At 41.6% G+C, this 25,015-nt stretch overlaps 1 protein-coding gene across 3 annotated transcripts in view; it reads right to left on the reverse strand.

Annotated features, from left to right (window-relative positions):
- Positions 1-24,219, reverse strand: part of LOC126108555 (uncharacterized) — a 210,108-nt gene extending 185,889 nt beyond the window's left edge. For all 3 annotated transcript variants that reach the window (XM_049913843.1, XM_049913841.1, XM_049913842.1), the window contains exons 1-3: positions 24,104-24,219; positions 14,429-14,521; positions 5,170-5,262 (exon numbers count right to left, since the gene is read on the reverse strand). In XM_049913843.1, the coding sequence (XP_049769800.1) occupies positions 5,170-5,262; positions 14,429-14,449 (114 nt within the window). In that variant the 5' untranslated portion in view covers positions 14,450-14,521; positions 24,104-24,219. The remainder of the gene's footprint in view (positions 1-5,169; positions 5,263-14,428; positions 14,522-24,103) is intronic.
- Positions 24,220-25,015: the final 796 nt, after the last annotated feature.

Below are 25,015 nucleotides of genomic sequence, written 5' to 3' on the forward strand. Positions count from 1 at the left end.
ATTCACATAACTGTACAACCCCGCCTTGCTAAGTTGTGCATTAGTGGGAATATATTACTGTTCTGTGACATAAAACTTCATAGCCTGCATCATTTACTTTTAAATAAGGTGGATATTAAAGTCACCAAAAGTGCTACTGCAGAAGTCTACACATTATATTTATAGTGAAGCAAATAATAGTTTCATTTACTTTCTCTGCAGTGCACTGAAAATGCATTTTTTGGGGGTGGGGGGGAGCAGGAAACAAAGATTTCAATTGCAAAATATGAGTAATTTGTAATCACTTCTGTAAAATAAACAGAATTGAAGTAGCAACCGAGGAAGACTGGTAATCTCATGAAGTAATTTGGGAATACAATACTCTAATAAACTAACAAAGTTTCATATTTGGATTGGGGGGGGGGGGGGGGGGTAGGCAGAACATTACCAGGCTTTGAGGAACGTTCACTAAACTTCATGCCACAATACCTGTCACTGTCTTGAAATTAATTTTCAGTGAGTACTGTAAAGTTAAGTGTAGATCCCTACACAGGATCTACCATATTTCATGACGTCAATCAAAGCAAACATGAAACGTCACTTTGCCCCAGACACACATTGACACAATGCGTTCTACAGCCATTTCAGAAAGGTGGTGTGAGGTACATGATTCTCCAGTTTACACAAAGGAGTAGACGGACATGTTTTTATTAACTGCCATTAATCTGCTAGAGTTTCCACAAAATTAGAATATGTGCAAATAAACATCAAGAAATTAACAGAAAAGTCGCTTCAGTGACAAAAGGCAGCCAGTTCCCTACTGTATTAGCTATCCATTGGTTATCTGCTATTACTGCTTGATTAATATGAAGGCCGTCCAAGAAGTACCCAACTTGTGGTCATTGTTTCAAACAAATGACTACAGTGGAAAGTACCAACATTACGAAGCTCAAGTTTGAAGTTTAACAATGCTACGTTGTTCAATATTTGTGCGGCAGCCTTCAATAGCGAATGCTCTCAGAAAATTTGTGAAAGTGGATGAACTTGTCATTGTTATGTGATAACACTACCTTCATTTGAACGGTCTTAGTCTAACTAATATTAAAGCTGAGCTACTTTCTACTGGGGGCATCTGCTCCTTCATTTACTACAGTAAAATATTCGGTGGCAGAGTTTACACAAGGCCACACGAGTTGCCAAGACGAACAGTGCAGTGGTAATCACGAAAGCTTTACGGAGATGATAGATAAACTCCAGTGGAAGGCTTTGCTCTGTACGGGCTTTTGTTGAAGTTTCGAGACCATACCTTCACCGATGAGTCAAGCAATATATTGTTCATGAGGATAAAATCAGAGAGATTAGAGCCCACACAGAGGCATGCCGACAATCTTTCTTTGCACGAACAATACGAGACTGGAATAGAAGAGAGAACCGATAGAGGTACTCAAAGTACCCTCCGCCACACACAGTCAGGTGGCTTGCGGAGTATGGACGTAGATGTAGACGTAGACCAAATGAGGTGACCACACCAGAAATTGGGTAGAACTGCCACGACTGAAAGTGCACAAACTACCAAACATCATAGGCATTTCAAACAGTGCTGTATGTACATCACATACTGGCTGAAAATTTGGACATTAGAAAGCTGTGCACAAATTGTGTGCCACATCTACTCACAATGGAACAAAACTGCATCACCACGAACTCAGTCAAGTGTTTGCCAATGTTTTGCTGCAATAAAGCCAAATTTTTAAGTCTATTTATAATTGTTGATGAATGTGGGTTCATCACTTCGCATCTGGTACAGAGGAAGAGTCCAAACAGTGGACTGAAAATGGAGAATCTGCTCCAAAGAAGACAGACAAGGTCATGGTAGTCATTTTTTTGAGATTCGCATGGGATAATTTGAATGGATTATCTTAAAAAAGGAAAAGCAATCACTTGTGAGTAATGTGTGAACTTATTGCAGCATTTTAGTGATGAAATGAAGCAAAAATGGCCACATCTAGCAAAAAATAAAGTTTCTTTTCGTCAAGACACTGCACCAGTTGACACATACATTATCTTGATGGGTAAAAACAATGAGTTAAAGTTTGAATTACTTTTCATGCACCCTAGTCATAACATTTAGCCTCTTCTGTTTATTTTGTGTTTACAAACTTGAAGGAATAACTTGGTGGTGAAAGATTTGCTAAAATTGAAGAGGTGGAGCCTGCAGCTGAGGGTTATTTTGCAGTGCTCGACAATTCTCATTACAAATGGGGTCCCGAGATATTGAACACATTTGGAAAAAGGGTACCGCACTGAAAATGGGCTATGTAGAGAAATAAGATGTTTATTCCCCAAAATGTTTGTGTTTTGTTCATTACGTACTTCTGGGAAAGCCCTTATACGCCGAGATGACGAAAGCAACAGGGTAGTGATAAGCATACGTACAGATGGTGGTAGTATCGCGAACACCAGATATAAAACGGCAGTGTATTCGCAAAGCTATCTTTTGTACTCAGACAATTCATGTGAAAATGTTACCGATGTGGTTATGGCCGCACAATGGGAATTAACAGACTTTGAATGCAGAATGATAGTTGGAGTTAGACACATAGGCCAGTCCATTTCAGAAATTGTTACGGAATTCAATATTCTGATTCCACAGCATCAGGAGTGTGCCGAGAATACCAAATTTCAGGCATTGCCACTCACCATGGACAATGCAATGGTCGACGACCTTAATTCAATGTCCAAGAGCAGCGATGTTTTCACAGAGCTGTGAGTGCTAACAGACAAGTAACACTGTTTGACATAATGTCAGAAATCAATGTGGGATGTATCACGAATGTGTCATTTACGACAGTGTGCCAAAATTAGGCACTGCAAAATACTAACACAAGTTCTTTACAGATGAATGGAAAAGCTGGTAGAAGCCAACCTCAGGGAAGATCAGTTTGAATTCTGTAGAAATGTTGGAACACGTGAGGCAATAATGACCCTACGACTTATCTCAGAAGATAGATTAAGGAAAGGTAAACCTACATTTATAGCATTTGTAGACTTAGAGAAAGGTTTTGACAATGTTGATTGGAATACTCTCTTTCAAATTCTAAAGGTGACAGGGGTAAAATACAGGGAGCGAAAGGCTATTTACAATTTGTACAGAAACCAGATGGCAGTTATAAGAGTCGAGGGGCATGAAAGGGAAGCAGCAGTTGGGAAGGGAGTGAGACAGGGTTGTAGCCTGTCCCCGATGTTATTCAATCTGTATATTGAGCAAGCAGTAAAGGAAACAAAAGAAAATTTGGAGAAGGAATTAAAATCTCCGGAGAAGAAATACAAACTTTGAGGTTTGCCGATGGCATCATAATTCTGTCAGAGACAGCAATGACTTGGAAGAGCAGTTTAATAGAATGGACAGTGTCATGAAAGGAGGATATAAGATGAACATCAACAAAAGCGAAACGAGGATGATGGAATGTAGTCGAATTAAATCGGGTGATGCTGAGGGAATTAGATTAGGAAATGAGACACTTACAGTAGTAGATGAGTTTTGCTATTTGAGGAGCAAAATTCCTGATGATGGTCGAAGTAGAGAGGATATAAAATGTAGACTGGCAATGGCAAGGAAAGCGTTTCTGAAAAAGGGAAATAAGTTAACATCAAGTATAGATTTAAGTGTCAGGAAGTCGTTTCTGAAATTATTTGTGTGGAGTGTAGCCATGTATGGAAGTGAAACATGGTCAATAAATAGTTTAGACAAGAAGAGAATAGAAGCTTTTGAAATGTGGTGCTAGAGAAGAATGCTGAAGATTAGATGGGTGGATCATATAACTAATGAGGTGGTACTGAACAGAAATGGGGAGAAGAGGAATTTATGGCACAGCTTGACTAGAAGAAAGGACTGGTTGGTAGGACATGGTCTGAGGCATCAAGGGATCACCAATTTAGTATTGGAGGGCAGCGTGGAGGGTAAAAATCGTAGAGGGAGGCTAAGAGATGAATACACTAAGCAGATTCAGAAGGATGTAGGTTGCAGTAGGTACTGGGGGATGAAGAAGCTTGCACAGGATAGAGTAGCATGGAGAGCTGCATCAAACCAGTCTGTGGACTGAAGACCACAACAATAACAAGCTATGACAGCTGATGATCAATTTGAGTGCCTTTGCTAACAGCTCAGCATTACCTGCAGTGCTTGCCGTGGGCTCATGACAGTAGCGGCCGGACCTTAAGATGATTGTAAAGTTGTGGCTCAGTCAGATGAGTTTAGATTTCAGTTGGGAAGAGCTGATGGTAGGATTCGAGTGTGGCACAGAGCCCACGAAGATATGGGCTCACATTGTCAACAGACTCGGTGGTGGCTCCATAATCGTGTGGGCTAAGTTTACATGGAATGGACTGGACCATCTGGTCCAACTGAACTGAACATTGACTGGAAATGGTTATGGTTGCCTACTTGGAGACCAGTTGCAGCCATTCACAGGCTTTATGTTCCCAAACAACAATGTCATGTCACCAGGCAACAATTGTTTACGACTGGTTCGAAGAACATTCTTGGCAATTCGAGTGAACGATTGGCCACCCACATTGCCCGACATGAATACCATCCAACATTTATGGGACATAATCGAGACGTCAGTTCACACACAATATCCTGAATTGGCAACACCTTCGCAATTATGGATAGCTATAGAAACATCTGGTTCAATATTTCTGTAGGGGACTCCCAATGGCTTACCGAGTCCATGCAGCATCAATCTGCTACACTACACCGGGCAAAAGGAAGTCATATGACTTGTCATCTCAGTATATCTACAAGAGTACACTCAAGAGGCAACTGTCATGAAAAAAATTAAAGCCAATGTACAACGAGCACTGCTGTTATCTCAGCTACTTGTGGAGCTTTCCAAACCTCCAAACAGATTTTCAGAAAATCTGTGGGTCATGCGGTTAACACACAATATTTTTCATTTTCTTTCAGCTCTGCAGGGATTCTGAATTGCAATAAATGCTTTTTACTAACAAGAATCTTTACCAACTTTAGAAGCTGTGGCACAGAACAGACATTTATTTTTTGCCATTCTTTTTTTCTTTCGTTCTTCTTTACTGCTGTGGAGGAACGACGAATTATTTTAGTACAACTTTTCTAAAACCTAGTAGTCTACCTTGCAGTATAGTACATGGTACAGCAGAAGTACTTACAGCATCCTCTGCTCTATCCTGTTCACCCCTTTCTTTCGGCTCTTCCTTAATCTTGTTGGCACATTCCGAAACAGCTGATGGGTCTTCGAGAACCTGAAAAAAATGTTAAAGAATGAAATAAAGGTATATTTGCAGCAGATCATGGCTTGAAGTCTGGTGGTCACTGGGTGGCAGAATGAACAGGGAGTAAAGCAATATGAAAAGAAAGATCATTAAAGTTATACTAGTGTGCATGCGCGCAAGACACACACACACACACACACACACACACACACACACACACACACACACACACACAGAGAGAGAGAGAGCGAGAGAGAGAGAGAGAGAGAGAGAGAGAGAGAGAGAGAGAGAGAGAGAGAGAGAGACGCTCCCAGTCTTGTATGTGCCTATCTCTTACTTAACTCACATTTATCACAAATCTCTCACCTTGTGCAAAGTCACAACTGACAAGAAAAAATGCGTATGACTCCTGTATAAAGTAAAAAAACACATCCAGAAAATTACAGGCCCAGCCTTAACATCAGAATGCTGCACAATTCTTGAAAATAGTCTAACTTTGAATATAATAAATTACCTCTATACAGAAAAGCTTCTGTCCCCAAATCAGTACCAATTTAGAAAGCATTGGTCGTGTAAACCTCAGTTTTCCTTTTCCCTACACGATACCCCACAAATTGCGGATAGAGGCCAACAGGTAGATTCAATATTCCTAATTTCCGGAAAGCACTTGGCACAGCACCCCAGTGTAGACTGTTAACACAGGTAGGAGCATAGGAATATATTACCAGATACATGAGTGGCTCAAAGACTTCTTAAGTAATAGAACCCAGTATGTTGTCCTCGATGGCGAGTGTTATCAGAGACAAGGGTATCATCAGGACTGCCCCAGGGAAGTGTGATAGGACAATTAATTTCTATTCCCTTCATCAAGTAAAAGTTGCCAACCCAAACTCTGAATGACGGGTGGGACAGGAACTTCTGAAAATATGGTTCAACACCTGGAGGAGGTTTTGGCACTGTAAAAGGCTGATGTGTTGAAGCAGTTGGTACTGGATGGAATCGGGGCCAAGAGATGAATCGTGGAAAGAAGAGGAAGCCAGAAGCAGCCCGCATTCAGTAAAATGTACGCTGTAGGATTCTGCTTGACAAGAGTAAAACAAATGCGGAAAGCTTCAGTCCAGTTATAGGAGAAGGAAGGCAGTTAGATACCAGGCCGACATCGATGCCATTGCAAAATGGGTCAAGGGTGTTCAATGAAAACCGATGGATCTGTACACAGGCCACCTGGAGGGGCAAGGCCCAGAATTTATGACTGCCACAGACAATCTTGGAGGGTGTGGTGTGTAGCACACACGAGTGATGAAGGGTCAGAAGAACCTAGAGAGGAGACAAAGTGTTCCCAACACTCCCACTTGCTCTGTTTGATTAAGGAACGGGCTTTAGTGCGAAGACATTTAAACATAATAAGACCGGCAGAGGACAGGTGCCGCATGAGACGTTGCGAGGAACGACGACGATTGCTGATAGCGGTGGCAATGGCCGAGCTCCACCTCAGAACAGGCCAACAGGAAACGGGGCCTGTCAAGTGAGAAACGGCAATGTTGATTATCTTACTGGACAGATCACGGGCGACTTCGTCATTACAACCTGACAAAAAAAAAAAAAGGTGGCGACCCGACCTATGAGGTATATTAAGGTCGATCAACATGGTGGAAAGCCCAGTGGGGTTACCTCATCATCAGGAGGCAGGAAGGGAACAAGAGAATCATCGGGAATTGGTGTGTGTGTGTGTGTGTGTGTGTGTGTGTGTGTGTGTGTGTGTGTGTGTGTGTGTGTGTAGTTTGGGAACGTATGGGCGCCCAACGGCGAGGTTATCAGCACCCTGACATCGATGGAAACAAACGAAAACTGTCGTACAAGCATACACACGAAACGATCACACAATGACTATCGCACAGGCACTCTCGCATGCATTAAAACCAACGAGGAGGCAAGATAGCTAATCAAGAAAGTAAAAGAGGGAAAACAAACCACAAAATAGCTAAAAGAACAGCACAGGGAAATGAGACTGGCTGACCACTTACGAAAAAATTTGGGTGAGCCAGCCACCCTGTTGACACATTAAAAATATCTCCCTAAAATCTTGTTAAAAATGTGGGACAATTCACAGAACTTTAAAACCCGAACCACATTCATTTGAGCATTGCATACAATAGACTGCAGATCCGCCGGCAAATCCGCTGCAGTCAGCTGGTCAGCAAATAAAATGCAGTCACTATCACAGACGCTAGAGTGGTGACCAGTGTAAGGAAAAAAGAACGGAGGGAAAGTGAGTGAAAGATCAAGAGCAACGAAAGTGCCCTGAAATGAGGAGGGGAACCACCATTTTCTGCAAAGAACTGGACAATGAGGAGACACGAATAGGTGAAAAAGCACTGCCCCACAACAGGTGACGGGTATTAAGAACACTGAGGAGGAGGAGGAGGAGGAGAGGGGGAAATTGCTGGAGGGCAGATAGGGCAGTGGATGTAGGTGCCCTGTAAGTGGGGAGACAGAGATTGCAAATCGTAACATAGTCCAAGTGGGCCTGGACGGCAACAGCTTTCAGTTAGGTACAATGAGGGATCCATGAACTGACAATATCTGCACAAGCCAATGTGCAGACACCAGTGGAAGCCCTCAAAGGGCTGACCTGGTTCCGACAACGCACGGAACCAACGAAATGTTGGTGAGTGAGCATTAGTAAAATGAGATTCCTGGAGAACGACACAAGCTACCCAGTAAAACGCAGTAAGGGAGTGTAACTTTGGGAGGCGACGGTAGTTCCTTCTTTTTTATAGATCAAGGAGGGCAGAACAGGGATGGAAAGCAGGTTACTGAAAGAAAACCGAAAAAGGGAGAGTGACCTTGGGGTGCACAGGCTGTGTGTCCAGTGCCCGAGTTGTAGTAGCAGGCCTCCAGCCTGAGAGACACGAGGGAGAGTGGTCTCGCGAGGGCCGAAGAAAGGGCGCACTTCTCCAGAACCAGAGAGGAGGGGTGGTACACAGAGGGCATTGGGGGGGGGGGAGGGGGTGCAGGAACTGCAGGGAGGGGGAGATGAGAGGGGGAGAGGGGCTGGACTGGGATAAGGAAGAGGGAGGAGGAAGGAATGTAACAAAGGTAGAAGTCATCAACACAGGGAGCAGTCTGCCATTTTTGACGAGCTTCAGTATAAGATAAATGATCGAGAGACTTCACTCCTGTATTTTCTTTCCCTTCTTAAAAGATGGGAAATTTGGTGACCATTGAGAGTGATGGTCTAGACAATTAACACACACTGGTGGCGGTGCACTGGGGGCCCCCCTCATTGAGTGGGTGTCCACATTCACCTCGTGGAGGGTTCGCCATACATCGGGAAAACGTGCTCGCTATGCAACCACCAAAAGCACCGCACAGGTGGTGGAACAATCGGCTTCATGTGAGCCAGTATCGGTACAGTTGTTTTACGACCTCCCTCTACATGTCGAATTAAGTGAACACCCCAGAGTTCATCAGCTTAAAGGATGTGCTCCCTATGAAGAATGGCACTCTGAACCACATTCAAAGACTGGTCAGGGGAATGGACACCAGGACACTGCCAAGATGATCAAAAGCACAAAGGGATCAACAGTAAACTGACTGCACTTTACAGAGGGACTCCACTTCACCACACTTCTCTTTGATATTTTCCACAACAACTACGGCTCTGTGATGGTGAAGGTGTCCCCAACTGTGCTACTGCAGACTAGGTAGCGGGAAAAGTGTTTCACCCCAAGCCGGTGAGCCTGGCCCCCCTCCCAGGATGTAGCAAGGGCAGGGAATGCTGTAGAGTCATAAGAAGCAGCATTCAGGGTGCATACACGGACAAGGAAAAGAAAATTCCTGGATTTCCTGGTTAAAAATACACTTTCTCCCGGGTGAAAACATGCGTTTTCCGTGTTAAGTGACAGTATATTTTCCCTAATCAATCCTTTGAATGGTTACGGTTTTATACACGGGTGTATAATTTCCCGGCACTTTGGAAAATGAAACTCTGGGGGAAAAGACACGTTTTGGAAATATCTTTGATTTGCAGCAAAATGTATGCTGCGTATTTTCGTACTACGAATGTATACATTGGAATTCCACCAAACAACGCATGTTACTTTCCGAATCATTGAAATTGAGATTGCGATGCACGTTTGTAAGCCAGTCATAGCTCGTGTCACGTGATCTCGCCAGCTGATGGCGGCAAATATTCAGAGCGTAGGACACGTGATGTAGTCAGCCAACAGCAACATCACTGTTAAGTAGCACAAACAAACAGGGAAAGTTAATAGTGTAAATTAATATACATAGTGTTGCTACAATAAAAGCAAAGCTTTCACAAATAATATTGGTCTCTACGGTTAATAAGCTGCAAGAGAAGCTAAGCTTTCGCATATAATGTCATTCTTTTTTGCACATGTTACACTTAAGATATATCACACAAATGTGCCAGTAAAATTTTTAATGATGACATAAATGTCTGAGCTTCAGGGTTTGAAATTCTTCTAAATGGCTCGTCATCAGAGAGTTGATTTTTAAATGAGAGTCAAACGCTCTGTGATTTTATAAATTCATGATACATTCTCACACACAGTTCAAGTTACGTAAAAGGATATTTACTTTTAAAGTAACGCTTTTCAAACCACCATTCGCAATATTTTCCCGCGACCTGTTAGAAATAGGTTCGTTTCAGCAGTTGCCAGAGAGCGCAGAAAACAGGCGACATCGCGCTTGCGCAGCTATCGTGACGTAGGAAGCCCGTATGTACGTACGTGTACAATATTAATACATCATAAATTATGTCATAAAAGAAACAAGACATCAGAGGGTACTCCAAGAGCATTGGAATTTCATGAACCACACCAAAAAGTGCACATTAAAAGTGCCACACTCCTGTAGCCAGAAGCGGGAGACTCTACAACTCAAACATGACTCAACTGCGCATGCGCACAAGCACGAGCCCGCTCTTAACTCTAAAACGAATCTAATGTAAACAGTTGTGACTTCACGCTCATCGGAGACAATTTATTGTTATGAAGCATTGCATAGTCTTCCTAAAGCCTTTGACACATTTTGCTGTTGGCAGACGCTTGCACGAGCACTGTGTGTCATTGTTGTATATGGCGTATTTCCTTTGCAATTTAAGTTATTTTCGTTTTTTCTGTCACTTATGTTTTATTGTTGAAGCATTATTCTGCAGTAGCAGGGTACAGTAATATACACTCCTCGAAATGGAAAAAAGAACACATTGACACCGGTGTGTCAGACCCACCATACTTGCTCCGGACACTGCCAGAGGGCTGTACAAGCAATGATCACACGCACGGCACAGCGGACACACCAGGAACCGCGGTGTTGGCCCTCGAATGGCGCTAGCTGCGCAGCATTTGTGCACCGCCGCCGTCAGTGTCAGCCAGTTTGCTGTGGCATACGGAGCTCCATCGCAGTCTTTAACACTGGTAGCATGCCGCGACAGCGTGGACGTGAACCGTATGTGCAGTTGACGGACTTTGAGAGAGGGCGTATAGTGGGCATGCGGGAGGCCGGGTGGACGTACCGCCGAATTGCTCAACACGTGGGGCGTGAGGTCTCCACAGTACATCGATGTTGTCGCCAGTGGTCGGCGGAAGGTGCACGTGCCCATCGACCTGGGACCGGACCGCAGCGACGCACGGATGCATGCCAAGACCGTAGGATCCTACGCAGTGCCGTAGGGGACTGCACCGCCACTTCCCAGCAAATTAGGGACACTGTTGCTCCTGGGGTATCGGCGAGGACCATTCGCAACCGTCTCCATGAAGCTGGGCTACGGTCCCGCACACCGTTAGGCCGTCTTCCGCTCACGCCCCAACATCGTGCAGCCCGCCTCCAGTGGTGTCGCGACAGGCATGAATGGAGGGACGAATGGATACGTGTTGTCTTCAGCGATGAGAGTTGCTTCTGCCTTGGTGCCAATGATGGTCGTATGCGTGTTTGGCATCGTGCAGGTGAGCGCCACAATCAGGACTGCATACGACCGAGGCACACAGGGCCAACACCCGGCATCATGGTGTGGGGAGCGATCTCCTACACTGGCCGTACACCACTGGTGATCGTCGAGGGGACACTGAATAGTGCACGGTACATCCAAACCGTCATCGAACCCATCGTTCTACCATTCCTAGACCGGCAAGGGAACTTGCTGTTCCAACAGGACAATGCACGTCCGCATGTATCCCGTGCCACCCAACGTGCTCTAGAAGGTGTAAGTCAACTACCCTGGCCAGCAAGATCTCCGGATCTGTCCCCCATTGAGCATGTTTGGGACTGGATGAAGCGTCTTCTCACGCGGTCTGCACGTGCAGCACGAACGCTGGTCCAACTGAGGCGCCAGGTGGAAATGGCATGGCAAGCCGTTCCACAGGACTACATCCAGCATCTCTACGATCATCTCCATGGGAGAATAGCAGCCTGCATTGCTGCGAAAGGTGGATATACACTGTACTAGTGCCGACATTGTGCATGCTCTGTTGCCTGTGTCTATGTGCCTGTGGTTCTGTCAGTGTGATCATGTGATGTATCTGACGCCAGGAATGTGTCAATAAAGTTTCCCCTTCCTGGGACAATGAATTCACGGTGTTCTTATTTCAATTTCCAGGAGTGTACTTTGTTAGAGTATCGGTTCTTACCAGTCAAAATTACAAACATTTAACTGAAGACTAAAACAATGAAAAATTCCCAGAATTCTAAACAATTCCCGGGATTTTCCCGGATCTCCCGGTTGTCCCGAGGCGTATACACCCCGAGCATTAAATGATCCATTACCAACCACAGACCCGACCGTAGAAGAATGGACACTTTTTTGGAGCTTAATACCTTTCATAAACTTAGCATCTGTCTCAATATCATGCACTCCGATCAGTGCCTCTTCCCGTGAGCACCACCCAGCCACAGCACCAGAAGTTCCAATGCTGCAGAATGACAAGCAACCACCCCTAGGAATCCACAGGGAGGCAACAGCTCAGAAGTGCCATCCCTGTGCTGTCAGGGGGGGTCAGCCAGATGCATAGGCCTACATAACGGCCCATCACAAGGACTGGCCACACATGCTGGTGGTCTAGTGGGGCAGAGCAAACGGACGGGGGGAAGGAAGGGGGAGGGGAATCCACGCCATGGACACTAGGTAGGGATTCTTCTCGAAATAACATTACAGAAAGAAAATTTAGAAGTAGAGGTCGAAGACCAAAAGGGTGCAAGAAACACCAGAAAAGAAGGATGGAAAGGAATAAAACTGCAAGGAATACAGGAAACCAGGGAGATAGTTAGGTCAACTTAAGTATGAACAACAATAAAGAGGAAGGAGCGGCAGCAGGGAAGGAGTGATGATGTATAGGGCGAGGCATAGGGAAGGAAATACAGCCCGAGAAGAAAGAATGGGCTGCAAAAGCTCGGCAACCCATGCACGCCTTGTATGAGTTCACAACAGAACTGTGAGGCCCCTGGGGGATAAGTGACTAAGAATCCCACACATGGAGTTTCATTTAGTTTGTACCCCCTCATCACTACTTCAGACACCTGTAATTAATTTTTGTTTATATCGAACTGTATAACATGAGCCTTTTAAGCTATTTGCTGTTTACCAGATGTAAACCAGGTGCATTGTTCTCCTGCCATGGTACAGTATTAGTGTGTGGCTTGTTTATCAATCTAATTGTGTCATCAGGACAAACAATTTTCGAAGAGGTCTGCAATGCCTGGATAAACCATTTATGTATGGCAAAAAGAGGAGAGGGCTAAGAACCAAAACTCGCTGGACACCATATTTAATGTTTCCCCAGTACAATTTTGTCTTATTCCCTGTGGCTAGGTCACAGAAAATGCCCAAACAGAAATCATCCTTATTTAATTTTATCAGAACTGAGTTTGTAAGGTCACATACTTTTGTATCCGTAAAGAAGCACTTATGGAAGTAAAACTGGTTTCAATTATATCTCTAGTAGCAGAGTTGTCAAAACTGATGTCTGCTGGTGATGTGTGTAATATCTGTCTAAGTAAAACTAACAAATGTGTTTTTGATGACCCCATTTCTTTTCTCCTTTTGTTCCCAGAAACCTAATTTAGTGGACAATGATTTGTCATTATCAGTGAGATAAGCATCATTTGTCTTAACAAGTTTATTTTGTTTCATGGCCCATAAAGCTCCAAATCGTCTTATCAATCATGTATGAGAGGGGACCCAAAAATAACCGGAATTTTTTTCTAGAAAGCATATACTTTATTGTTTTCAAATACGACCTTAATCTCCTTTTAAGTACTCTCCATTAACATTAATACAATTGTCCAAACGTTCATTCCAGTGTTCGAAGCACCTTTTAAATGCGTCCTCTTTGATACCTGCCAGCACTTTCATAACATTGCGTTTTACGTCTTCCACATCCACAAGTCTCTCTTCATCCTCGAGAATAGGAAGACATTCGAGGGTGCTAAATCTGGCGAATAGGCAGAATGACTCAGCAGAGATCCTACTATAACCCTCTGGCGGCGAAACCTGCTACTACAACTACACGATGTCAGCATTACGATTCCGGTTACTTTTGGGTCCCCCCCTCGGGTCCTTGGGTAGGACTTCACTTTATACAGCTGGTCATGGTGAAGTGAACTGAGAAAAACTGTAGTCTCAGACTATTCACCAGATGACTGAAGAACTGAATATCAGTGTGAGTTATCGTTGGTTGCAGAAAGAAGCAGATACATATGTTTGCATATCATCCTGCAACATGGATCTGGTTCTTTCTACTTACTGGTCATTTGGTTTCCTGAGTATCACATGAACAGAGGAATATTACAATAGCAACTACTAGGTGCACACTGAATGGGAAATTACAGATTGAATCTGGCCTCAGCAACCAGATTGTGGCCACGTGTGTACATGTCCAATGTTTACTTCCGATGAAGGCCTTGTTAGCCGAAAGATTACTTTTCAACAGCCTTTCTGTTGTGCCTGTATGCGACTCAGCATCTCTGCTATATCGTGATCAGCAAATTATAGATTGTCATTTATTTGCTAGACAGACTTTTCGCCTCATTTTGTTGCCCTGGGAGATAAATATTTTACATAGACTATTGAGTGCACTTGGAAATAATGTGTGTTGCCTTCTTACTATGCACTTAACTTTAATGCAAGCACAATAACTGAACATTTTCACATAATGTGTGAAAATTGAATACTTACATAGTTCACAACGAGAGCCATCCCAATTTGTACTTCTGATTCTTTCTTGATTCTCTCTGTAAATCCTGCAGCTACTAATGGGTCTTTTGGAATCTGAAAATAAGGTAAAAACATCACTGTCACTGGATACTGCATATACATCTTTGCACATACTGGTCATAGTTTATTAAGACTCTACAGTACTTCCTTTGTGATATTTATGACAATGTTTCCTTTTGAGATTTCTGGAGGTGGCCGTCCAAAAAAATGGATCGCTCCGGGGATGTTTCCTGTGATAAATGTCAATGAGAAATGCAATTTTGGATATTGTGGTTCAATATGAAATTTACGTACCTAATTTAGAGAGTGGCCTAAAATTTGTCTGGTACAGTTTAATGACGCTGTTGACAAAAAATGTTAACAGGAATACGTAATCGGAGGAATGGGTGAAGACACTTGTTCTATCGCACACCATTTTTTATAATCCCGTCATACACCAGTTGGAAAAACTGAATACTGTCCATGTTTGCTGTCACCAGTGTTCCGCATCCACATCCAGGCTCCACAAGCCACCTAACTTCAAGTGTACTTTTGGTATTGCTACAAGTTCCTCCTTTTCTGTAACTGAATGGTGTGCGAGGCGGAGGCAGTTGGTAAGCCTTCGAATGAGCTCTAATTTCTCTTTGGAATAAAACAACAGACCCAATTAAACTTCTAACTTAATTTTAAAAACCATGGCCAGTTTTAGCCATTATCCAGTTGTTATGAAAGCAGTAACTGAAATTGAACTGGTCAATGATCCTGTTTTCACCACAAACCCAAACATGCAATACACCACAAACCATCTGATTATTTGATACTTGCAGACACTTGGAGAACCTGATACACTCTGACGAGCAGATTACCCGATACACAAAAATACTTCACAAATTGACTGAATAAATTAAAGAAAATTATTTCATTTAGGAACAAATATATTAAAATATAATATAAGAAAATTCTTCAACAGCCAATGAAGAAAGGGTTACAAAACTACAAAAAGCATACAGACTTACATGGAACCATTACAATAAAAGAAATATTTCTGTCAATGCCAAATTAAGACATTACAAAACAGTAGTCTTACCTGAGGCCTTGTATGCCTCAGAAACAACAGTAATCAGAGGAAGAACTAAAATCAAGGAAATGGAAAGCAAGAGAGGAAAATTCTGAGAAAGATCTATGGGCCAGTTCAGAGACAGGGGATCTGGATAAAGAGACCAACAAAGGAATTGTACAAACAGGCAGAGACAATTACAGACAATATCAGAAAAAGAAGGGCAAAATTCCATGGGCACATTCATAGGATGAATGAAAATAGGCTGACCAAGAAGATTTTTAACATAGTGGTGACGAATAAGATGAAAACTAACTGGGTAAAGGAAACCATGGAAGACCTCAAAAATCTAAACATCTCCACAGAAGAAATATCAAACAGAGGAAAATACAGAGAAAAAAATCAACAAACAGAAATTCGAAGAAACACCAAAAGAGAAGAAACCAGGAAAGAAGTGGACAGAAGAGAGGAAGAAGAAACACAGTGATTTTATGAAAGGTTTTTGGGAAGAGAAAAGAAAGAGACAGAAAAAAGTGCCATGAATTCGAAACGTACCAATTTATGTACCATATTGTCATTGTGAATATTGATTGTGTTTTAACGCTCTCCTTAATGGGAAATTAACGATGATGATAATAATAATAATAATAAGAAGAAAATACTTCAAAATGTGAAAGGATGTGTTCACTTTAAATTTGAGAGAAATATTTGAAAAGAATTAAATTTTTTGTGCTTGAAAAGAATTAAATCTTCTGTTATTAGTTTTTAAATAAATATTGGATTGTAATTTGAAGAACTTCTGCAATGTAAATGTTATAACACATAACCAAACTATAAAGCACATCTTTCAATTTAAACCATAAAAATGTAACATCTATGAGTTACAATGGGACACCATCATCGCTAGTCATTTTGTATGCGAGTTAATGTTTGGTGAGTGTTAATGTTAGTCACTTAGCATGTAAGTCTGCCAGTTCTTGGAGAGAAGGGAGACATGTTTGTTGATTAAACACTACGTAAATGTGATACAAACAACTGTGACTTTTGTTCAACTTGTTGACAAGTTACAGAAGTAGAACCTAAACAGTCCTTTAGCAAGCAAGTGAAATCAGAGTTATTTGTTGACAACATAGCCTAACTGATGACAAACCTACAGTGGACAATGGCAGCAAAGTTAAGTAATGCTAATTTCGTTCAAAAATTTTCGTGTAGCGTTGTTGGATTAACAATTGCACAACATAATTCTAAACGAAATTATGCTTTTAACAACATTTGGATGACACTATTGAATACCATTTCATTTTAAACATTAGTAAAAGGTGATGGAGGAGAATGTTATACAGCAAAAAACAAAGTATAGTGGAATTACTTATATAGAGAAGAATGTAACAACAGGCATTATCAACAGCAGGTTGATAAAATAACTAGTATCGAAAAACAACACCTCCACAAAAACCATAAAAACAGAATAGAAAAAAAGAATATCCTATAAATTCATTCACAGTTTAGGAAACAGATATACGTTCTTGTGACATACATTCCCGATGAACTGAGTAAACACACAATGTGTGAGTAACTAATCCATTAGAGCCCAGCGTTAAATTAGTGGTACATCTGACAGAGATGGAAGGGGTCTCTCTCTCTCTCTCTCTCTCTCTCTCTCTCTCTCTCTCTCTCTTTTTACAACAATGGATTGTTGAACATCTGTTCTTTCAGTTTTGTACCAATAGTTGTGGGGATCAGTCCACTACTGCGAACAATTGACAACTGAATTTAAATATATTTTTCTACAGCCAGAATGTCATCACAGCATGTATTTAGAGTAAGTATAACAAATAAAATAATTTATATCTAAAAACAAAGATGATGAGACTTACCAAACAAAAGCGCTGGCAGGTCGATAGACACACAAACAAATACAAACATACACACAAAATTCAAGCTTTCGCAACAAACGGTTACTTCATCAGGAAAGAGGGAAGGAGAGGGAAAGACTAAAGGATGTGGGTTTTAAGGGAGAGGGTAAAGAGTCATTCCAATCCCGGGAGCGGAAAGACTTACCTTAGGGGGAAAAAAGGACAGGTATACACTCGCGTGCACGCGTGCCTGCGCGCCCACACACACACACACACACACACACACACACACACACACACACACACACACACACACACACACACACAAGACAATATATATATATATATATATATAGGGAAACATTCCACGTTTACAAATGTCTGCCTCTACTATATATAGTAGTAAATATAGTAGTATAGAATGTTTCCCTACTACTCTATATATAGTAGAGGCAGACATTTGTAAACGTGGAATGTTTCCCTATATATATATTGTCTTGTGTCTGTGTATGTGCGGATGGATATATATATGTGTGTGTGTGTGTGTGTGTGTGTGTGTGTGTGTGTGTGTGTGTGTGTGTGTGCGCGCGCGCGCGCGCGCGCGCACGCGCCTGCATGCGCAAGTGTATACCTGTCCTTTTTTCCCCCTAAGGTAAGTCTTTCCACTCCCGGGATTGGAATGACTCCTTACCCTCTCCCTTAAAACCCACATCCTTTCATCTTTCCCTCTCCTTCCCTCTTTCCTGATGAAGCAACCGTTTGTTGCGAAAGCTTGAATTTTGTGTGTATGTTTGTGTTTGTTTGTGTGTCTATCGACCTGCCAGCGCTTTTGTTTGGTAAGTCTCATCATCTTTGTTTTTAGATATATTTTTCCCACGTGGAATGTTTCCCTCTATTATATTCAAATAAAATAATTTATCATTAAGGTACAAAAACTGTAAATAGCTCCTTAAAATGCCAAAACAATCGTCATTTACTGAAATTTATTCAACATCATTTCATATTGCAGAGACACACAATACATTTTCAGCATTACATAAAAACTGTCTTTTGTTTGTTGGGTACTTCTGGGACAGCCCTTATACATTGAGGTGACAAGAGCAATGCGACAGTGATACGCACATATACAGATGGCAGGAGTATCGTGTACACAAGATGTAGCAGGGCAGGGCATTGGCGAAGGTGTCATTTGTACTCAGGTGATTCTTACGAAAAGGTTTCCGACACGATTATGGCCCCACGAAAGGAATTAATGGACTTTGAATACAGAATGGTTGCTGGAGCTAGACGCATGGGAAATTCCATTTCAGAAATTGTTAGGGAATTCAATATTCCGAGATACACAGTGTCACGAATGTGGCGAGAGTACCAAATTTCAGGCATTACCTCTCACCACGGACAACACAGTGTCCGACAGTCTCTACTTAACAACCGACGGCAGCAGTATTTTCGTAGAGCTGTCACTGCTAACAGACAAGCAACACTGTGTGAAATAACCGCATCAATGAATGTGGGATGTACAACCAACATACTCGTTAGGACAGTGCGTCAAAGTCTGAAATTAGTGGGCTATGGCAACAAGTGACCGATGTGAGTGCCTATGTGAACAGCACAGTGGCACCTGAAGTGCCTCTCCTGGGCTCTTGACCATATCGGTTGGGCCCTAGACGACTGGAAAATTGTGGCCTGGTCAGGTAAGTCCCAGTGGGTCGACAGAAGCGTCCGATCCCACGCGTCGGCTTTGACCCGTGACGTAAGGGTGTTGTCGTGTGTGACGTCATGACAGCGCGGAGTTTGGTTTGAGTGTGGCTGTCTCCAGTTCTGTTTTATCTTATTTTGTTTACTTTTCTGATCTGTTTGTTCTATCTCGTGAGATTTTTTTTAAAATTTAAAAACGCTTATTACTTATTTTAATTATCTGTTTCCTCCAATTTCTGTTTTAGTTTATTATATTTATCTTTCTGATCTGTTCATTCTATCCCGTGAGATTTTTTTTTTTAAAAAGACAAAAAGCACTAATAAGCTACTGAAGCATCTTTATCTTCTATGGGTTGCAGGGGTTATGACCCCTGGGGGAGGTGGGTGGGTATTCATGCATGGCTGTCTTCACTTACACGTTGTAGCTACGCAAGGCGTCTAGATTTGTTTATATTTAGTTTGCCCCCCCACCCAAAACACCACATTTCCCGCGCTTGTCCCGTTAGTGTCATTAGGCTTCTTGTGGAAAGTGTGTGTGTTTCTTTTTGTTTCCGCCATATTTGTGACGTCATGGGTCACAGCAGACGGGCGGGATCGGACGCTTCCGTATTTCCGTCCCAGTTTCAGCTGGTAAGAGCAGGTGGTCAGATTTGAGCACAGTGCAGGCCCCATGAAGCCATTGATGAAGGTTGTCAACAAGGCTAAGTGCAAGCTGGTGGTGTTTTCATAACAGTGTGTTTACATGGAATGGGCTGGGCCCTCTGGTCCAGCGGAACTGATCATTGACTGGGAATGGTTATGTTCAGCTACTTTGAGACCATTTCAAGCAATTCAAATGAATGAATTTTTATGGACGACAAGGCACCGTGTCACTGGGACCCCAGTTGTTTGCTACAGGTTTGAAGAACATTCTGAACTATTTGATTGAACGATTTGGCCATCCAGATCACTCGTGATGAATCTCATCAAACATTTATGGGACATAATTCAGAGGTCGGCCCGTGCACAAAATCTTACACCGGCAACACTTTCGCAGTTATGGATGGCTATAGAGGCAGTGTGGCTCACTATTTCTGCCAATGCCTTGCATCCATGCCACACCTGGTTCTGCACTACATTAGTAAAAATGAGGTCTGACAATATTAGGAGGTATCCCATGACTTGTCACTTCAGTCTAGGCCTGTCTTTATAGGTGATTCGCTTATCTATAGTTTTGTAGATGACTGCTGCTACAGAATGCTTAACCCTGCCAGGAAACACACCTCAAGTCTTGCAAATGCAATGCAAGGTGGTCTTGTAGACTTTTTTAAGTAGAATCTGATTCAACAGCTAAATGTGGTTAAACTAGGAATATTCTCATACAGAACTGAAAACAGTAAGTAGAGAAACATTTCCGTACTTTGTAATGTGTTTGGACTAACGGCATTTTTAATACTAACAGGAACACAGGTGACTGACATTTTGAGAAGACTGATGACCCCAATTTCCAAATAACTGGAAGGAGAGATAGCCCTGCCCACATTTTAATTTAGTTGAAAAGATTAAAAGTTTCGGTTTTTAAGCTACCGTTAGTATTTTAAAGAATAATGATATACAGAACACTCAGGAATGTACTAAACTGATTAAATGGCTATCACTGTTCCTTCCAGCAGGACCACCCTGTCTAGAGCTCTTAAGATCTGATATGGATATGTATCCAAAACCAGCAGTCTCAAAAACAAAAGTTTTCCTGGCAGAAAGAATGTCCCAAAAGACGATGGAATTAAAAATCTCAGTATGACCATGACAGCATTCATTTCATACAACAAAATACTTGTAATAAATGCTTCTTAAGCAACACAGTATCCACATTTCACACAAAAGAAAACAGATCACAAGGTGTCAGCAGATACTGTGTACAGTTTCTACAACCAACTATCCATGGTATAAAAATATTATTTCTACTAATGCCACTACTACCGTTTCCATTCAGTGACCATGAAAAGATACACACACTCAAAAACAATGAATCTGTATCTTTTTTACATAAGAGAATTATTGAAACTGCTTTTCTTGAATCAGTTTTTCACAGATACACATTCACATTTTTTTTTTTTTTGTAAATTCTAACACAAACAATACATGCATTCATTATGTTCCACAGATGTCATCCAGGACAATCTTCAGGGATGTGTAATGAACCAACTAAAGACACAGAAATCAGAGAAACTGTTGTATGCTCTTTTAAAAATGATGTATACTGTATTAACAATAGACTGTTGCTATACTCCCTGTCTTTATATATGATTGCGCCCTCTAAATATAATGGAGTAAATTAGAAAGCAACCTGCAACTCTTAAAAAACTGCTGCCTCTTCAGTTTCACTAGAGAGCTCCTGTTTATCTACTCTTAGCAGCTTTACAACCTTTGAAAAATGCACTGATCAGAAGCTATGTCTGGAATCTGCACTTCATAGTTTCATATCTGTCACAAATTCATACTATCTTCCGAACACTGACCTTATGTGACCTGGTGATTGAAGATGCGGAAAGAAAGGAATGATAACATATGCTTGATATAACAGACTTTTAACACATACCAGAAACTGGCTTAATTTCAATTTCATTAATATTTTATGGTGACTTAATCTGAACAGAAATATACCAACTGTTACACACACAAGGTAAACACCTTGAAGCTGGTTACAACACATTACCCAATGAAAGTCCTCAAAACTGCTGCCACAAACACTAACTGAAAGATCAGTAGGGCTACTTTGCTTTTGTTCACCTCATGGTAAAATATGGTATTATACTTTTAGGATGCAAAGCATGAGGTATTGGATTTTTCAGATGCAAAAATCAGTTTTAAGCATAATGGAATGAGTAGAAAAAAATGTAATATCATACCACTGGTCATATGTATATCCATGAGATTGTTGTATTACACCTACATGTACATTAAAACAACATGCAGTTAAAAAGCCAAACTTATTACATAAAAATGCAAAATCCACAATTATAACATGTAGGTGGAAGAAAAATGCTAAAGCTATCGTCAGGTTGAGAGAAACATTACACAGTGAGAAAAAATACGCTGTGTGCTGGGACTGAATGAAGTCTTTGATACTATTTTGCCACCACTCAGGCAAAGCGTCACCTTTCCGAACACATCTATACATTGGGCTACATTAATGATCGGTCTGTCAACACAGTTTAAATCACAAAAAATAATAGAAATACAAAAATATAGTTATGACCCTGTTGTCTTCTAGTTTGCACACATGACATCACATGCCACAACATCATTACATCATGGGAGAAAGCAGAAATCTGTTACCATTAGGTTCAGTTGATCTATGTAAAGGTTATGGAGTTCAGGGAGATGCTACATAAAATTTGAAGTTCTCAATTGGTATAGAAAGTATGAAGACTTTTGGTGCTTCAAAAAAATAACCTTACTTTCAATAGGGCCTACTATAAATAGGCTAATTCTGAACTGTTTCATGTTAAGCATAAAATGCACAATTGTCAGTTTGTGTGTCCAAGGTTCATTTTACAATGATATAACATTTGGCAGCCCAACAGCAGCAGAGATAAAGATATACAAATAAAAACACATTTAAATACTGAAAGGGCAGATACCAATGTTATCAGAGAAGTAACATAAATACCCACTATACTTCTCAACAGACTTGTCACATATCTGACCACATCTTGTAAATAATATGAGGCCTAATAAAGTATAATTCAATACAATGGAACAATGTTCTGATTAGTTATGTGAATTTCAAGAGTTTATTTACATTCTACAGTAACATCTTCCACGCAGACTAAGTCTTTCTCGAAAGTACCGCTTTTACTTCACTGACCTTGTGTGGTAAAGGGGCACTGCGACAGAACCTTCCTTTCACACCGCTACACAAATACTGATTCCATAAAAATGTCTGCATGACGAGACTTAGACCTCAGATTAAAGGAAATCACATGTCATCGCAAACTGGTTCTAATGACATCAGATCACAGAAACCGTGTACTAGTATGACATTAAAGAGCGTTTAGGTTTAAGTGCTCGTTTCCTCGCGTTTCTAAGTAATACGGAAAATACGGAAGCGCCCGATCCCACCCGTCTGCTTTGACCCATGACGTCACAAATATGGCGGAAACAAAAACAAACACACGCACTTTCCACAAGAAGCCTAATGACACTAACGGGACAATCGCGGGAAATGGGGTGTTTTGGGTGGGGGGCAAACTAAATATAAACAAATTTAGACGCCTTGCGTAGCTACAACTCGTAAGTGAAGACAGCCATGCATGAATACCCACCTACCTCCCCAGGGGTCGTAACCCCTGCAACCCATAGAAGATAAAGATGCTTCAGTAGCTGATTAGTGTTTTTTGTCTTTTTAAAAAAAAATTTCACGGGATAGAACGAACAGATCAGAAAGATAAATATAATAAAAATTCGAGGAAACAGGTAATTAAAATAAGTAATAAGTGTTTTTAAATTTAAATAAATCTCACGAGATAGAACGAACAGATGGGAAAAGTAAACTAAATAAGATAAAACAGAACTAGACAGAGCCACACTCAAACCAAACTCCGCGCCGTCATGACGTCACACACGACAACACCCTTACGTCACGGGTCATAGCCGACGCGTGGGATCGGACGCTTCTGTCGACCCGTAATACGCATACAAAATTTCGCGACGAACGACAACTATGTTACGCTACGTTAATATCGTGACTAATCTAGCTACGCAAGACGCCAAATGAGACAGAACCGAAAAAAAAGAAACCTTTGCGTGCGATTGTAGAGAATGAAATGTTTGTTACCGCGAAAGACTACTAATATATCTATACTATATTATTATTACTAAAACTAAAAACTTTGGACTGGTTAGTAGCAAAACTGCTTAAATCCCTGACACAAACACTTTATTAACTTCTACCTGAATGGAAATCAGGAAAAGAAGTTTTATTACTTAGAACTATACCATATTTCTTCGATATCAATTCAAGAGGCCTACTTACATATACTTCTGAATGCGAATCACACTTACCACCTATGAACCATAGCTAATAGCTATTAAGTCCATTAACCAACGCCCGCAAGCATTCGAACTCTGACAGAAAACAAAACAGGCGTCTAAAGCTAGCGAAATGAGGGATGCTCAACTACCGGACCTACCGATAGATGGCTCTAGCGCGTGCCACAGGCGTCTAAAGCCAGCGAAATGAGGGATGCTCAACTACCCGACCTACCGATAGACGGCTCTACCAGCTGATTACTGTCGTCTGTATTGCCCGCCATATTCGAATTTGCCAAGAAGTTTCTCTCGGTCTGTACGGTGTATAAGGAATTAAGGATTATCGAAATGGTGATTTCTTGTTCCGCTTTCAATTGTACGAAGCGATGGAGTAAGGAAAGTGACTTACCATTTCACAGGTAATAGGACTACCGATACAATACGATAACAATACAGACTTAGTGCGTTTGCTAATTCGATGTTTTTGAACAGGTTTCCTCTGAAGCACCCAGAGCCGCTAAAGAAGTGGATTACTTCCGTGAAGTGAAAAGATTTTAATCCTACGTCTTGCAGTTTTCTTTGCGGAAACCTTTTCCTGCAAGATGATTACGTAGTGAGCCCTGGAACATGGAAGAAACGTTTCAGACCCGAAGCAGTGCCATCAGCTTTTGACTTTCTGGCATATTTGATGCCACCAAATAAACAGCCACGACGACATGTTGTTAGGATTTTGAGTGACAACGATGCTTCTCCATTTGAGGTAGCTAATGAATTTCCTTGCTATGTGTGTGCTTTTTGGCTTTTGTGAATTTATTTCGTACGGACACAAATTGGCTACATAGGTCTAAGCAGTGTTGTAATACAGGTCCATATTTTTGTTTTTAGTGTTCTGTCCTGGAATCCGTGCTCGATTTGCCCACTGCAGAAGCTACTGATTGCGTGGAG

The sequence above is a fragment of the Schistocerca cancellata genome, chromosome 11 (assembly GCF_023864275.1).
Source record: "Schistocerca cancellata isolate TAMUIC-IGC-003103 chromosome 11, iqSchCanc2.1, whole genome shotgun sequence".
In the NCBI taxonomy this organism is placed as follows: domain Eukaryota; kingdom Metazoa; phylum Arthropoda; class Insecta; order Orthoptera; family Acrididae; genus Schistocerca; species Schistocerca cancellata.